The sequence below is a fragment of the Ursus americanus genome, chromosome 24, assembly GCF_024610735.1.
Source record: "Ursus americanus isolate L20-20 chromosome 24, mUrsAme1.1.p, whole genome shotgun sequence".
In the NCBI taxonomy this organism is placed as follows: Eukaryota; Metazoa; Chordata; class Mammalia; order Carnivora; family Ursidae; genus Ursus; species Ursus americanus.
This window is the reverse complement of record NC_142150.1, coordinates 44270962-44288979: the sequence shown is the minus strand read 5'-3', so window position 1 is coordinate 44288979 and position 18018 is coordinate 44270962. Positions and strand designations below refer to the sequence as shown.

The window sequence follows — 18018 nt, the reverse complement described above, 5'->3', positions numbered from 1 at the left end:
CACAGTCAACAGACTGGTTTGGCCAGAACGAGGGGGTCTGGAGAGGAAATGGGGTGGAAAAGTTGAGTTGCACCAGAACATGGAGCTGTGAGTGCCAAACTGAAACAGTCTGGATCTTGCCCCTGCGGCTCCCACGGATGGACACTGCAGGAAACCTGGCCACGCAAGGTCTGGGTTCAGCCGAGGGCGGCAGAAAGTGTGTACTGGGTGGCCTAGAAAACGAAGAAGGTGCGAAGGTGCGAGCAGAGCCTCACCACGTTGGCCGGAGGCATAAAGTGCCCAAGCTAGGGCACTGGAATACAAAAGGGAGTACAAATGACACCGGAAAAGAAGACAGGGACAGAAACCGTGCTGTGGGGTGGGGGCTGGGGGAGGAGGAGGGTGGGGTGAAGCCGGGGGTGGGGCTAAGAGAGGGGAAGGGAGGCTGAAGCCAGGGGGTGGGGGGCTGAGAGAGGAAGGATGATCACAGCTCTGAACTTGACATGCGGCAGGGCATCTCTGGGCTGTGTGTAACGGCCATGACAAAAGACAGGGCTGGGACACGGAAGGGACATCACAACCCCGGGGCTGAACACAAATGTAGTTTCCTCTTCCAAAGGGGAGACTGACCCCACAAAGTGGACGCATCTCCAAGGTAGCAGCTACAGAAAAGAGCAGAAGGGGTAATATATTCCCTAGTCCTGGGTGTGAGACCCTTGTCCCATGAAAACAATTCTCCAAATGTCTCTGCACAGCGAGTGCTTCCTTTCCCTCAATTCTTTCCACAGAGGCTCCCTAACGGGAAAGCCGTGCGGGCACAGTAAACCCACAAAGAGTGGACATAAGCACCAGGCAATCTGAGCTCCCTCTAAGTGACTGACAGGTTTTCGGGGTTTTTTTTAAGATTTTTTTTTATTTATCGGAGAGAGAGAGCATGAGCGGAGGAGGGAGAGGGAGAGAGAATCTCAAGCAGACTCTGCACTGAGCTTGGAGTTGATGTGGGGCTCGATCTCACGACCCTGAGATCATGACCTGAGCCAAAACCAAGAGTCGGACACTCCACTGACTGCACCCCCCAGGCGCCCCAATGACTTTGTAAAGTCAGTCTGAACCAGCATTCTGTGTGCCCATCTCGCTTTCTGTAGTACTCCTGTAAAACTTGCCAGGGGAGACCCTCAAGGTGAACGGACAAGGGAGGCAATACAGGGAGTTTCAGCGCAGAGCAGACACACGGTCCAAGCCAAGACTCGCAGCAGTGTGCCTGCTGAGCGCCACGCAGTCCCGTGGGCAGCACACTGGGGCTTCCAGGCCAGCTCCACGGGCTACAGCAGCCTGCGGGCTGCTTCATAAACAGCCTGTCTTCCTAACAACTGCAGCTTCTCTGGAAAAAACCTCCCTTCCTCAGAGCACCTTGCCCCTTAAGGAGCAGTCCTGTGCAGTGACACCCAGAGAGGACAGCACTGGCCACTCAGGGTTCGGGCAACGCGTGCTGAGCCTGTCCACGGGAACGTGCTTCGAGCAATCTCTCAATTCACCACTGAACCTCGCTGGGAGCAAGTATTTCTGTAGTTGGCACAAGAAAGCCCCCTTGGAACGTACATTCCTTCGTCGTGGACGCTTCATCCTAAGCACCGCCTGCTCTATCCTTCACGGGCCTTACTACACACATCAGACGCAGCACTTCCGTCGGCGAACCGTCTCGTCCTTTCTCCTTGAAATGCAGTGATAAGAGTAAGGATAAGAAAGGGTAGTGATATAATAAAGAGATAAAGGAAGGAAGAAACTCCAAACCACCCGTTTCAATCCTTATTTGCTAAGGGTCCTTCCTTTCTTCCCAGGGGAAGCTGGGGCAGAGGGCAGCCAGCCGGGGCAATTCTTCCTCATCAGCCCAGGCAGGGGGCACAGGAACACCCGCCACAGGGCTAAATGCTACATGCACCCTTTGGTTTTACAGGCACAACTGTCCATCCCGTTAGCCCTGCTGTGGCCATTTGTCACCGACTCTGGCCACGCAGCCTCTGGGCCCCCTTCCCGCCCCTCAGGAGCAGCGCGTGGCCCAGGGGGTACTGAGAGCTGCCGGCACTGGCTCTCCCAGCCTCTCCCGGAGGTGGGGACAGCGCAGGGCAGCCCCGGCCCCGGTTATAGGCTCGGAGCCCAACTCTGAATGCCAGGGAACAGGCACCGGGCTGACGGGAAGCTTCCCCAGAGCCTCCCACAGCGGGACGGGGCACTCCCACCTTCCGGAAACACCGCCAGCTCCTCAGTTCTCGCAGTACTCTACCCTCCTGCACCCATCGCCCGGGCAGCGGGCTGCCCCTATGCAGCATGCTCATCGCACCGTGCCTTCTATCTCCACAGCAGGCAGCTTCACCCCTCCTCTCGGCGGACGTGTGAGGCACATCACAGCACACCACTCCTCCGCCGGAGCCCCACGCTGTGGGCGCCAGGGGCGCCGAGGGCTGCGGACGTCGTGCGTGTCCGTATGGTCTGCACTCCCCGCTGCCGGCCACAGCTGCCTTTGGGAATGAAAGAGAAGCGCTCTCCACCATAGCCCAACTTCCTCGCGCAGCTTGGCGGTGACCAGCAGCACCGTGGTGACCAGCAGCACGGCGGCTCACAGTGTCTGCTGGGACACCGGCACGGGGCGCTCCGATGGCAGTCGTGCACGCACCACAAGCCCCGTGGCCCCCCTGTGCCCAGGGGGCACCAGCAGGGAGGGTTCCGACTGACACCCTAGCCAGGCCCACTTCAAGGCCAGGGTAAAGCAGAAGGTGAAGCATAGGAGGCGCCCACACCTCTCTGTGCCCCCGCTTCTTCATCCATAACACGGGGTACCTGCTCTCTGGGACAGTTCATAGCCCGAAGTATACCTTCCAGGGCTGCGAAGGGGCTTCAGTGAGGCGATCCCTCTCCGGAGGCTCTGAGGCCATCCACACGGGCTATCGTCTCACCAAATCTCCCGGATAGCCGTCTCCCAGCCCGTGCACAGTGCCTCGCACGTGGCAGACGCGCTAAGTGACCGCGGACTAAGATGGAAGCTGCTGCCCCCCTGGTACAACGTACTGACGAGGACACTGGAAGCTCGGGGACGAGGTCATGAGGGATAGACTGCACGCAAGCCCCGGGCTCTGCTGAGCACTCTGCTGGGCCACCTTGAGCTCGGGGCGCGGGGGACCGGCGGTAGACTCAGGTGGAAGCCGGAGAGAGGCGGAGGCGTGCTGCACGCCTGCTTTCAGCGGGCCGCCTGCTTGAGGAGGCGGACGCGCCTGCTCCGGGAAGATGCGCCCAACAGCAGGACGACTGCAGCCAGGCTTGCGCACAGCCTCCCCGCGGGGCGCGCCGGCGGTGGAGGTGAGGAGGCGGAGCCTCGGACAGCAGCGGGCGCCGCACACGGTTTCTGGACATTCTGGACACCCCAACCTGACCTGCCATCCATGTTTCCCCATAAACTATTCTGCAGGTGTGGGAAGAGTGTGCCCTAGCTTCTTAACAGCACCTTAAGATTTCAAGAGAGATCAATCGCTGAGAAATATGGATAAGCCTCAAGGAGAACCTTAACTTCCATCCACAAGATTCAACTTCAGCATGCCACTGCCCAAAATCAATTTTTATATTACCGTTGGCAAAGGTTTCAAACTACATAGGCAGGAGGGATAATTAGCCCATTTGCAAAGCAGAAAAACTTGGAAATGCAAGATATGCTTCAAGCTCCCAAATTTATTTTCAGAGCAAAATGACATTTCCTCCTCGGAATGAGAATGAGACCCTGACAGCCAAGAGTAAAAACTCCGTGGGTGGACCTTGCCTGCCAAATGAACCACAATCCCAGTCTGCAGAATTCAGCCAAGAGCTTGCTTCGAGCTACGGGGAAAAACCTACAAAGTGGAAACATTTTGTCCACATCTCTAAATGAGCATTAGCAAGTGCCAACAAAGCCTTCGCTGTGCCTCATTTCTGAGGGTGAAACGGGGCACAATTACTAATGGCTCCAGGAGAACAGGCAAAACCCAGGACTAGCTCATGCAAACCAGGACACATGGCCACCCCCATCGGTTACAGGTGGGTGACTCAGGGACAGGGGAGCAAGACTCCCGCGAGTGCCTTTTTCTAGAATTCTGACTGTTAAACCATGTAAATGCTTTAGGTATTTGAAAACAACTCCAAAGGAAAAATCCAAACCCTAAAATTGGGAATAAACAGAAACTAATGAACCTAATGGTATATCAAATTTCGTATGGTTATGTGACCAATCACACTGCTTTAAAACCCATTACTCTAACTGTACAGTCTTAAGACATATTAATTCTAAGACCCAGAAGAACTGCAAAGACATTCTAAAACTTTGCTCAGTAGGGTGATTATACCAATATGGTATTAGAAGGCTGAAACTGCTTTATGTACATCATAGGATAAAGAAAATAATGCTAACATCACTAGAAATTATAAGACAAGAGACATAAATATAAAGTAAATCAGGGAGAAGCTAAATTTTAATTTGTGAATGGAATAGCAATAAGAACTCCAGTTTCTCTTTCTTTTTGTCTAGCTCTGTCTCCAGAAAGGACCTAAAAGATGCTACCCCAGCGACAATGAGCACACCTAGCTCATTTATTCTGAACATCATTTCGTTAACAGGAACCAGGGCTCCTCAGAGGAATGATTTCAGATCCGAGGCAGGAAAAACACAAAGTGAGCCTGGGACAAATTCATGTGCCAGAAAACAGTGAAATGTTCAAAGACTAATAGGGCCTTGGCAAAAGGACACAGGAGCCCATCTGAGGGGGACAAGACAGCATCTAAGGAATGATGAAGATAATTGAGTGTGATCGCCGAATAAACACAAATGCAAGTGTGCACAGCGCTTACAAGGGGGAGAAGGACGACAAGGGGTGCTCTTCACGGAAGAGGGTCAGTCAGTCCGGGAAGAAGGACCGAGGGCTGGACAACCCCCTCTTGCAGCTTCCAACAGGACCTGGTGTGCACAGGACGCAGCGGACGATGCAGCCCCGGGGGACTTCCTGTGGCTCCCTGTAGCTCCCACAGGTCAGAGGGGTCTGCGGTCACCCCACAGCCCATTCCTACCTCTGACCACAAGAACGGGCCGCTGGAAACCATGAGCCTCCCCCCAAGTAGTGCCAAGCACGGAGGGAATGAGAGAGGGCCGGGGGGCAAAAGTGAGAGGCGTCAAGCCCCGTGGAAGGGAGTTATGCAGTGTTCACACTTTCACATGGTCTGTAACTGGCATGTGTCACTCTTATGATGTCCTAACTAATCAGCAATGTAAATACCATAAGCATGGTTTCCTCCAGGTAAGAACATTTTCCTCGGCACAAGGAAAACCGCTCAGTCCGAATATGAGCATTTTTGAGGGTCTTCATATACATGGCAAAACTGGTTCCCTAAAAGAGTCCATTACCAAATGACGCAGCGGTATCCAGCACTAAGGGCTAGCAAGCAGAAGAATGGTCAGTAAGAAAGGCCTTCCTCTCAGAGAGAGCAGCACATTTACAGAGAAGGTGCAGGACAACAACAGATCTGAATGACAGCATGAGGGCGACCCACAGCACAGCGTGACTGACAGGGGACCGCGGGGCCAAGGGGCCTGGGGAAGCCACGGGAGTCGGCCCCTCCTCCACTCCACCCAATGGAAGACAGGGTCCAGATCCCCAGGGTCCTCAGAGATGGCTCTGAGACAGGAAAGGTACGTGCCACAGGACATGGGGACCGGGAGGGGAGGGAGGTGCAGGAAAGAGGCAAAGCCATTCCCCTGGTTTGGGACCACCCGACCAGGTAGAAAACGGTCTCATTCACAGGAAAAGGCATACACGTTGGAAGAGATGGTTTTGGTCGATGTTGAATTTAAGGAACCCAAAGTCCGTCCAAATGGAGGTACACCACAAGGTGCTCAAGCAAGGCATCTGTGACCCGCAGTGGGGAGTGTAAAGGAGAACACAGGGCAGCTGAACCTCCCAAGGAAAACCGCCTCCCCGAGTCTGGCCTACATGGACTCGTGAGAAAACGGCCATCCTGCAGCCGCACTGTCCACACGTTTCATTTGCTCCAACTGAGCTCCACATTCTCATACTCCGCTATTTTAATTTGTGCAACCACAACAATATCTGGGCTAGGTAACCTTTACTACGTGCTGAATAGTCAGCACCTAGAACAGTGCCTGGAATACACACCCGAATACATTACACACATACATGTAAATGGTATGCACACTGAATTTAAACATTACCTATTTCTGTATATTACATAAAAATATACGTTGTCCTGTGCTGTACGAAATGGATGATATCAAGGGGTTTTAATTTTTGCCTGACACGCTAACCTCACAACTCAACCCATGCATTAGCAAGGACTACTCTAACCAATGGTGACTACCGTGCGTCCACTCTTGTCTCCACCCCAAACCCACTATCCACGCAGCATCAGCACAAGATTTTAAAAAATTCAACCAGGGGGCACCTGGGTGACTTAGTGGGTTAGGTGTCTGACCCGTGATCTCAGCACAGGTCTTGATCTCAGGGTCTTGAGTTCAAGCCCCAGGTTGGACTCTATGCTGGGTACGGAGCCTACTTAAAAAATTCAATGAAATCATGCCAATCCCTCCCCCTGAGGCCACAATGCCTCTGGGCCCTCAGCAGTACTTACAAAATAAAACAGAAAACTGAACTCTTGACATAGCCAGGCTCTGTCCAACCATCAGCTGACAGGCGTCTCACCTTGCTGTTTCCATGACTTAAATCAAGGCCAAGTTCATCCCTGCCTCTGGCCTTTGTCCCTGCAGTCGCAGTGCCAGGAAAGTCCTCCCTCGGCCTTAGCTCAACCATGGCCCCTCGGAGAGGCCCCTCACAGACCACAGCGTGCCAGCAGACAGCCCTTCCTTTCAACAACTTCGTGCTTGCAGCTGCATCTCACAGTCAGCATCCTCTTGAGAAGGGGCAGGTATGCTGGCTCGCTGATGACAGGCCCCCTGTGTCCCAGGAGCACAGAACTCAGAGGCCAGGACGGGGTAGGGTCATGCAGGCACCCAGCAGGAGTGGACGGCTCTATCTTGCACAGATGATTACAGGTGCAGGAGCAGAGAAGGAGGAGAAGACAGGGCTGCTGGCAAAAAGAGGCAACTAGAGGGTGTGCCGCTGACAAGAGGCGAACGGTCAAATACTTTGAAGGATCTGCTGAACCGTTTCATAAACCAGAAACAATGGAAGGAAGCACAGTCTTCCAAGAGGGGTTTTGCCCACTACTCCTACTGAAGATCAGTCTGTCAGGGGGACTCCCCAAAACTCATGGGTACCGCGAGAATCTACCCTTGCTGAGGGGTCTGCCAGCTCATTCACCTCACTTGGATTATGAGGAGAAGCCTCCCTGATGTACTCACTAACTTAAGCTTGGCCCGGGGTCAAACCTTGTGAGAGCGCTGACAATGAAACGACGGTGAGTGCCGCACCGCACAATGCATTACAGCAGTGCCTGAGAAAAGCCTGCGGTTCTTTACCCTGGGGGAGGCTGCAGGGCAGTGTGTGGGGGCGTCCCTCCCCCGTGAGACTGCCAGCGTTAGCATCCTCCATGGTCTCCCAGCCGCAGAGCCTGGCCCTGACTCGTCCTCCCCCGTCCCTCATCTTCCTGACCAGGCTCTGCTTCCACCTTCCTCCCTTGCCAATTGGCCCGGCAGGCTTCGCACTGCTGCCAGCTAGCCGACACCTCTGTGGTGACAATCAATGCACCCACACAGGTGGCCTTACCTGCCACTAAGCTGTGCTTTTAAGACCCTGCTCTTCAGGGTGCTCTGAGTCCTACGTGAACGCTCTCCCAGGGATTTGCAGACTGCGAGAGACATGGGCAAAACCTGGGGTCCCGCCCACAATTCAAGCTGAACAGATTCTCTTTTCTTGGAATTCTCTGGGTGAGATGTCTTTTAAGAAACTCATTTGTTGCCTACAAAAAGAGTGTGAAATCACTGCACTCAACTTGGAAGAATAAAATCTGCATTTTCAACTTTATGTGAAATTGGAGGGAAGACTAAATGAGCAGTAATTTTTAAAAACAGATCAGGGGCGCCTGGGTGGCACAGCGGTTAAGCATCTGCCTTCGGCTCAGGGCGTGATCCCGGCGTTATGGGATCGAGCCCCACATCAGGCTCCTCCGCTAGGAGCCTGCTTCTTCCTCTCCCACTCCCCCTGCTTGTGTTCCCTCTCTCGCTGGCTGTCTCTATCTCTGTCAAATAAATAAATAAAATCTTTAAAAAAAAATTAAAAAAAAAATAAAAACAGATCAAACACCGTGATCAAGTCATAGAATAAGTGTCACTTAAGGCATCTCACCCCCCCTTAGTCTTCTCTGCCACAGCCAGCCTGTCACCAGAAAGCCCGGGTGGGCACTGGGCAAGGGAGGAGGGCACTCAGGGGGCTGGGCCGACGGCCCCATCATCTTTCCATGCATGGCGGGCAAGCATGGGCAAACCGGAGACTTAGATTAGGAAAAGAACAATGGGTACTAAGCAAGGACTAGTGGGTTTTGTTTTCTCCTGTATCAAATAATGATCAACATATTTACCATGACTTCTACACGTGCTTCAGACACAGAGAGCACACCAGTCTCCCCTCACTTCCAGTTATACACACAAATAGTCTCTAAGTCAACGCACCAAGAACTAGAAAAACTGAACAGAATTTTAAGTCTGTTTGAAGGCATCAAAGAGCTATTGAGGCAACCACAACTGGAGGGAGATTCCAAACAAAAGGGAGTCCACTGAGGTGACTCTAATACTTAAGAGTGCCAGTCTTGCCCTCAAGGCATTGGCGATTCTGATTTTCCTCAGGGATTGGGGCGGGGGGAGGGGAGCAATATACGAATAAGCTGGAAAGAAAACATAGCAGAAAGCCAAGAAGAAAGTCTTGGCCAACAGAGCCCTGGACAGCTCCATGGGTATGGGAAGACAAAATTCAAGTGCAGGCCTGACAAGTCAGCCAGGTCTTAAAGGCCAGGATCCCTGAGAGCAGGAAGGCACAGAAAGTGAGCCCAGCACCCTGCAAGCACTCCCCGAGAGTTGAGCCTTCAACAATCTCCTGTGCTTAGGATACAAGAACTGGGCTTCGGGACCTGCCAAGGAGGGGCCCTGGGAAATGCTCGAGGCCTCCAGATGGAGACCCTGGAGGGCTACATGGTGGGGGGCGGGGGAGGAGAAGGTAGTTTACAAAGCTTGAACCCCAGTGTCAAGTCACTCAAACTGACTGGGCCGAGGAACTGCCCCACATGGGGTGTGTCAGAGGAGATGCTAAAGGATGACAGCCTCACCCAGAGCCTCTACAGCTCTTCATACACAATGTCCAACACTCTCAAGAAGAAAGAAAGAAAGAAAGAAAGAAAGAAAGAAAGAAAGAAAGAAAGAAAGAAAAAAGAAAAACAAAGCAAAGCAAAAGATATAACAGCATATAGGCCAAAAGAGAAAAGAACAGAAACAGACCAAGAGATGACCCATATAGTGGGAGTTATCAGATGCACATGTCAACTTTTCAAACACATACTTGACAGATGGGAAATTTTCAGAGAATCAAAACAAATTCTAAACTGAAAAATATAGCAGTTGAAATTAAGAACTCAACCTGTGGGCTTAACATCAGAATAAATACAGATGAAGAAACAATCAGTGAACTGGAAGACAGGTCAGTAAAAAAAAAAAAAAATCTGGACAGAAGTTGGAGGAAAAAGTCTAGAAAATAGAAGAGCCCAAAAGACACACGGGACATGGTAAAAATGTCCAATGGGGACTCTCAAAGTAGAGGAAAGACAGAATGGGGAATAATGAATATCTACAGAGATAACAGTCAAAACTTTTCCAAAACTGATTAAAGAACCAAGCCATTGACACAACAAAGAATGCCTGAGGCAAAAAGAAAATGTTAAAAGTAACAAGAGGAAAAAAGATACTGCCTTCAATGAGATAACAGTAACCGCTGCGAGCTGACTTTTCAAGAAAAGGAAAGGAAGCCAGAACACCACGGACTGGCATCTATAAAATGTTGAACAAAAATAACCACCAACCTGGAAGTCTATGCCCAACAGAAACATTCTTCAAAAGTGAAGGCAAGGTAAAGATGTTTCAGACAGACAGACAGACAGACAGAAAGAAAGAAAGAAAGAAAAGAGACAACTCATCAACCACAGACATGAACTAAAAGAGATATTAAAGCAGTTTTTTGGGGAAAAGAAAAGGAGTCTTTGACAGAAATATGAAAAAAAACAAGGAGTAAAGAGCAACTTCATGACAAAAAGGGTAACTAGGAAAATAAATCTTAGTAAGCATTAACTGCACAAAGCAATGATGACAGTGCCAAAATCGATCTAAAATTTAAAAATATTACAATGACAAAAACGGTGGAGGGGAGTTCAATGCCATTCAAGTGTCAAAGGAAACAGTAGCACCAGGGAAGTAGTCAAAGTACTAAATTACGCCTAAATTTAAACTGCACCCTGCATATACATATATATTCCAACAACCTAACAGAGAAGTATACAATTAAAACACTGCATACTTCTAAAAGAAAGCTAAAGAGAAAAGGAACACAGAACAGGTGGGCAAATAAAGAACAAGTAATAATATGGTACCCACAAACCAACGTATTAGTCAGTGGATTTAAACAGAGCAAATGCTCCAACCAAAAGATAAAGATGTCAAATTCATTAAAATAAAACTAAGCATATACTATTCACAAAGGTACACCTTAAAATGTAAGCTCACAGAAAGGTGAAAGTAAAAGATCCCCAGGTACCCTAACTAACAGAACTGACATGGCAAATACAACCATCGATTAAAGTAACCTCTAGAGCCAAGGAGGAACATTTCATGATAAAAGTTCCATCTACCAAGAAAACAAGAGTTCTAAATTTGAATAGATCTAATAACACAATCTCAAAATACATAAAAAGTGAGGAAAACAGAAAAGGAGAAAGAGCCAGATCCACAATCACAGAGGGAGACCTTAGGCACAGCTCTCAGTAACTGACAGAGCTAACAACAGCTACAAAGCCAGGGTGCAGGGCTGGGCTGTCCAATCTGCAGTCACAAGTGGCTAGTAAGTACCTGAAACGTGGCTACTCCAAATTGAGATGTGCTCAAATATAAAATACACACCAGATTTCAAAGACTTAAATATGATAAAAAGAATGTAAAATATTTCATTTGGTTTTTTCATGTTGATTATACACTGAAATGATATTTTGGACATTTGTGTTAGATAAAATATATTCTTAAAAAATTATTTTTACCTCTTTCTTACTTTATTTAATGTGGCTCCTAGAATCTGAATTACACGACTTAGAAACTTCCTCTCACCGAGAAACACAGAACACTGCAGTTCCACCAATACACATTATTTTCAAGCGCTCAAGGAACACTTAACGGAAATGAACGTACACTGAGCCATGAGAAAAGCCCAACTCATTTCCAAGGACTGAAACAATGCAGGGCACATTTAGGGACTGCAACAGATTAACAGTTTATAGCCCCCCCCCCATTCATCACCTCCAAGGTGATGGTATTAGGACATGGAGACTTCAGGAAGTGACCAGGTCATGGGTGGAGAGAGCTCCCTCACCCCTGCCACAGCGTGAGGACAGTGAGAAGCCGGCTGTCTTTGAACCAGGAAACCGGCTCTCACTGGACACTGAATCTACCCATGACCTGATCTTGAGGACTTCCCAGTCTCCAGAACTATGAGAAATAAACTTCTGTTGCCTATTAGCCAGCCAGTCTATGGTATTTTGTGATAGCAACCCCCAAAAACTAAGACAGATACCTTCATAGAATTAAGGTAGAAATCAGCAAAAAGGTAACTAGAAAATCCCCCTAAACATTGAGAAGTTAAGTGATATACTTCTAAAAAACTTTATGAATAAAAAGAGGATACCACAATGAAAACTAGAAAATATTTTTACATGAAAGATAATGAAAATTTGGCTTATCAAAAACTGTGGGATAAATAAAGTTGTGCTTAAAGGGAAACTCAGAGCTTTAAAATACATATACTGGAAAAGAAGAAAGGCTAAAAATCAAACTAAGTATTTAGCTCAAGAACTAGAAAAAAGAACAGCAAACAAAACACAAAGTAGATGGGGAAAAAAAGAACAGAAATTAATGAAATAGAAAACAAATACGAAAACAAACAGAAAAAAAATCAGTAAAGCCCGAAGTGGGTTGTTTGAAAGGACTAATAAAATTAATAATCCCCTAGCCAAGACTGATTAAGAAAAAGAGACAAAGCACAAATTACCAATACCAAGAATTTTTAAAAGGAAATATCACAACAAATTCTGCTGATGATAAGGATATTACGAACCACTCTACACCATTACTTGGAAAGTTCGGGTGGCCTGAGCAAATTCCTAGAGGGAAAAATGCCTTATCTAAATAGACACAAGAAAAAATATAAAATCAGAAAAATCTTATTTTCATATAAAAGAATTAATCTGAAATTAAAAACCTTCTCACAAGGAAAACCCTACACCAGCTGGTTTTGCCAGTTAATTCTTCCAAAAATTGAAGGAAGAAAACATCAGGCTCACATGAACTGTTCTGGGAATACACAAGGAACACTTCCTACCTTATTTTATGAGACTAGCACAACCTTAATACCGAAACCCAACAAGGACAATACAAGAAAGTACAATTACAGACCAACATCTCTCATGAATACAGATGCAAGATCCTAAGCAAAATATTAACAAATAAAATCCGGCAAAAAGAGAATACACAGACATCAAGTTGGGATTACTGCAGTAGCAAAAAAATTGTTTTAGGGGCGCCTGGGTGGCACAGCGGTTAAGCGTCTGCCTTCGGCTCAGGGCGTGATCCTGGCGTTATGGGATCGAGCCCCACATCAGGCTCCTCCGCTAGGAGCCTGCTTCTTCCTCTCCCACTCCCCCTGCTTGTGTTCCCTCTCTCGCTGGCTGTCTCTATCCCTGTCGAATAAATAAATAAAATCTTTAAAAAAAAATTGTTTTAAAGTTAAATCACCACATTAAAAAAAAAATCACTTGTCCCAAAAGATGCAGAAAACACATAATATAATTTAATTCATGATTTTAAAACAACTCCCAGCAAACTAAAAATAGAGAATTTTCATGTTTTGATAAAAAATATCTACCAACAAAGCCCCAGATGGTATCATATGTGACGGTCAAACACTGAAAGCTCTCTCTCTGGTATTGAGAGTGAGACAAGGACACCTATTCTCTCCACTTCTATTCAACACCGTACTGAAGATCCCAGCTAGTATAAGAAGGCAAGAAAAATAAAAATGATTATTGCACTGGAAAGGAAAAAAAACATATCAGAAGACACCCCTGAGAGAATGAAAGGCAAACACACACAAGACTGTAAAAAACAAAACAAAACAAACAAAAAATCTGCCATCCATATAGGCATCCAAAATATATAAAAAGAACTCCTTCAAATCAATAAAAAACAAAACAGCCAACCCAATCAAAAAATGGGCAAGAGACAATTATTTCATAAGAGAGATCCAAGTGGCCAATAAACACCCACAGAGAAGTCCTGCCCTTGCTATTTACTGGTCATGGGCAAGCGGCAAGCTCACACCATACTCAGCTTCCTACCACTCGACACCCACCAGACAGCTAAAATGCAAGAACTGACAATGCCAAGGGTCAGACAGCCACTGAGCGCTCTCACACCGTGGGTGGTGGGTGAACACACACACACACGATCACTCAGCAACGCTGCTCCTCTGAGCACACCCAACAGCAATGTATACGTACCTGCACCAACAAACAAGCAGGGAGGGTCGGGCAGCATTTGTAAATACCCGTGCCCAGCAGAAAGCATCGACTACGGTATATTCACACACCAGGGACTAGACAGCAAAGAGAATAACAAAGCCACACGAGGCCAAACAGACACATCTCACAAACATAAGGCTAAATGACTATTTATATGAAATCAAGAGCACACCAAAGCAATCAATGGAAAAGTCAAGACCATTGGTAGCTTTGGAGCACAGTTACTGGGAGTGGGTAGGAGGGGGCTTTGGGAAACCTGGTAATGTTCTATTTCTTCATCTAGGTGGTGGTTATAAGCACGTGTTCACTAAGTGAAAAAAGTCTCTGAAATGTACACTTACAACTGTGAATTTTTCTGATTATGTTATAGTTAAAATTTGTTAATGTATGTTATTACTTGCTCATATAACGTGCTAATAGTACAAATGCATTTACTCATATACCTATCCGGCCACATTATCAGCCACCAAACATGAGTCAAACACCAGGGAAAGCAAAGTTCCAAAAACAGTTTACTTAATGGTTCCTGTGTTTCTGAAATGCTGGTCTCAGGTGCTCAGGCCTGGAGGCAGGCAGGGAGGAAGGGAGGCAGGGAGGAGGGGAGGCCAGGGAGGTAGGGAGATGAGCAGGCAGGGAGGCCAGGAGGCCAGGGAGGTGAAGAGGTGCTAAGGTGGGGAGGCAGGGAGGCCAGGGAGGCGGGTGTGGCCAGTGTTACACTCTCCACTCAACGAAGAGCTTCTAGGTTACACCACACTGAGCAGTAGCTAAAAACAAATCACTGAGCAACGGTGTCACCCTGTTGGGGTGACAAATTCCACCGCACAAAACTGTCCCTTCTGTTAGGTCGTGTGTGCTCATTCTTTCAAAAATCAACCTGATCAAACACTTAAGTATTTGATAGGCGCTTCAGTGCATGGCCTCAAATTACACTAAAATACAATCACAAAACAAAAAACAAACAAAAGCTACTGAAAAATACACAAGTACGCTAAAATCCTGGCGGAGCATCGTTTGGCCGGTCCTTTCGAGCTTGCGGTAATAAAACCTGACCTGCCCAAACTACGTAATTTGTGAGGCCTGTACAAGAAAAACCGCGATGGCTCTCTGAGCCCACGGAAAAGGAGCACTACAGACCAACGCCAGATTATTATTGCTAAAAAAGAAATGCAAACGTTTGGGTTATCAATCTTTCAGGAGAACTGACTACAGCCAAGAAACGCATTCAGGCTGGCAATTACTCATTTACTCATTTAGCACTGCACACCGATGGCGGGAGCACAAACACGTGCTTAGGCAGGCCTACGGGAAAGGACCACAGACGCGCCTATTACGGGTAAGTCAAGTGGCACCTCGGCGGCTGTGAACACCCAAGTAACCCCTGTGTCTCCTGCAGGCTAGGTGCCACTCTCCTTACTCTTTCGTGGGTGACGTTCTCCCCTCACCTGTCATTACATCCTCGCTCGGCTCCACAAGACGAGGCTTTGAAACACCAGTCCAAATGTCACGTACTCAGATGAATGACTTCAGTGTCACTTCAAGCTTACAATTTGCATCAGCCAAGAGAAAGTTCCGAAGGAATGAATCTCTGATGTCCCCCACGACAAAAGTCATTTACAAAACACAGGTATTCTTATAAAGGGAGACGGTGAAAATATCTTTCCTGTGAGATCAATCCTATCTGTCCATTAAATTTCATTAGAAAATGGGAACTATCTGATAAAATCCATGAGACACACATGTTCAGCAAGAAAGGCCTGAGACAACTGAACGGAAGAAACCACACAGCTTGGATGCCTCATGGCCCTTGTCCAAAATCTTTGGAGCACTGTCCCAAATCTAGACAGTTCCTTCTGCTGCCCGAGGAAGGGAACAAGAGTTACGAGGTGTTTAAAGTAAAGCGCACCACAGAGTTCGTCCTCCCTCAGAGGTTTAACCCTCGGGAACTCTCTCTGCACGTGACTTACGAACACCAGAACCACCATTTCAGAAACTTGTCTAAAACACGGACACCATGAAAGATGATACCATAAAAAAACATTTAGAGAGAAAGCAAGCATCTGTGGAGTTCCAGGTGAAAAGCATCCATACCTGTGGGAGTGCAGTATTGAGCTGCCTCTGCAAGGAGTCTCTCTCATGACCAACCTCGTGTAACTTCCCCTGGGTCAATGCCAGCGTTTCCTGAGTCTCTCTCAGCGTGTCCAGAAGACGGTCTCTCTCTTCCAGCATGGACACCATCAACTGCTCAAAATGCGAATCTGCATCTGGCTGCGAAGGGGAGCCGGACCCATGGCTCCCGCTTCCTCCTGGCGGGCCTTCTGCTTCACTGATGGTCGGCATCACCTCGCACATCATCTTGAAAGAAAAGACCCAGACTCCAGTCATTAAGTGCAAAATAAAGGCTCCCACAAACCTGCAACTTTATAGCTATGTGTAGCTAATAAACTGAAGCTTGACAGACAGCCTCATTATTCTCAGATCTGTTACACTCTGAATATAAATCAGGGGGAAAACATACACATAGCAATCCTGAGTGCCGGAACACACAAGATGAACACATTAATATGCACAATAATCCAGTGAAGGGGTAAAGACCCCAGAGACTACCCCTCACATAAAGAACAAACCCTGTGGCATCTTGTTTGCAAAGCTGTACTTTCTAGTTGTTGGAAACAAGTGTGCTTCTGTAACTTTTTTTTTTTCCTATTTCCCGGTGGGGGAGAGAAAGTCAAAACACATGCCACCCAATCATTTTTCAGGAAAAGCACAGAAGGAGCATACAGCCAGTAAAACTGACAAGTACAAAATCCATCAGGCATCTTACAGGAATGTGTGCAGTCAGCTCCTGAGGAGGACTGACGGCTCCCTGAATGCTCGGGCTGGATTTGGTGAGCGCTAAAAGGAAGTGGATTCGTTAAGGGCTGGGAAAGGTGTTTTTCAATGGCTGCAAGGTACGACGGTCAGGCAATCGAACTTATGTAAGTTTACAGCCGAAAAAAAGAAAAGAAGGAAAACTTGCACAACGGACATGAAGCGGGTCGCTACAGCCGCGGATGGCTAGGAAGGAAGGAAGGAAGGAAAAGTGAAAGGGGAGAACGGAGACGCTATTAAATGTCTCCAACATAACGCCAGCACGAGGGGAAGGAGGGCCGGTTCCGGAGGCTGGACCCCCCGAGAAGGCGATGCCCAGGACTGCTCCCCGGGCAGCGACAGAACGACCTCCGCTCCCCTCGCACCCGCACCGGGCGCCGCAGAGTCCCCGGACCCCGAGGCAGGGAGAACCGCTGACAACTGGAGCGCAGCCCAGGTCGCGGCTTCTCACGGCCACAGGTCCTCGGGACCCGCGCCCGGCGCCGGGTTGACCGGGGCTGACTGGGCCACCGGGGTGACCGGGGCGCCGCGGTCAGGGGAGGGGGCGGCGCGCGGCCCCAGGAGCCCGTCCCTCGGGGAGGGTCCGCCGGGGGTCCCACTGGGGTCCCGGGCCCCCGCCCCCGCGCCCAGAGAGCTGACAGCGAGCGCCGCGCAGCCGCCGCGAGGAGGGGGCCGGCGCCCGGGGCGACCTCGGCCCCGCTCCGCCCCGAGCCTGCCTCGGTCTCCCGCTCCTTTACCTTGCTCGCCGGCGGGAGCGGGCGTGGAGGCTCCGCGGCGGCTCGCGGGCGGGTGCTCGCTCCGGGCGAGCTCGGGGCCCGACGAAGGCAGCCCGCGCCCGCGCCCGCCGGCCCCGGGCCCGCAGCCCCCAGTCACTAAGGCCGGCCCGCGGCCGGACACTGGCTGAGCGCAGGAGGAGCGGGCCCGGCTGCGCGTCGCCGGCGTCAACGTGCCCGACGTCGGGCGCGTCGGCGCAGCGTCAGCGCCGAGCGCCGCCGACCGGCCCCGCCCCCCCGGGAGGAGCGCCGCGGAGGCCGAGTGCGCAAGCGCCGCCCTCTCAGGTGGGCGGACCGGGCCTCTCGGGCGTCGATTGGCTAGGTGCGAGCGGAGCCCCGCCCTCAGCCCCGCCCCGCCCAGGTGAGGGTCGTCTCCTCTGAGCAACCGCTCCCCGGAGGCATCTGCCCCCAAATCTGCCCTTACGGCCGTTATCGAACGTCTACTGTGCATCAGGTTCTGAGCCAGACCCTTACTAGACGTCACGTCCCCACACCTTACAGGAGGGCACGCCCAGGAGCAAGTTACCTGCCGGCTGCCTCCTTGGGAGCAAACCAAATCTTACAGGACTGAGAAGGACGCGGTTTCTACGCA

General features: G+C 49.5%; 1 protein-coding gene across 4 annotated transcripts in view; it reads right to left on the bottom strand.

Moving 5' to 3' along the window:
• PPFIA1 (PPFI scaffold protein A1) overlaps positions 1-17578 on the bottom strand; it is an 85676-nt gene extending 68098 nt beyond the window's left edge. For 2 of the 4 annotated variants that reach the window (XM_045775463.2, XM_087855100.1), the window contains exons 1-2: positions 17391-17578; positions 15874-16137 (exon numbers count right to left, since the gene is read on the bottom strand). In XM_045775463.2, coding sequence (XP_045631419.1) covers positions 15874-16137 — 264 coding nt within the window. In that variant the 5' untranslated portion in view covers positions 17391-17578. The remainder of the gene's footprint in view (positions 1-15873; positions 16138-17390) is intronic. The other 2 variants (XM_045775461.2, XM_045775462.2) reach the window with 1 other exon arrangement.
• Positions 17579-18018: the final 440 nt, after the last annotated feature.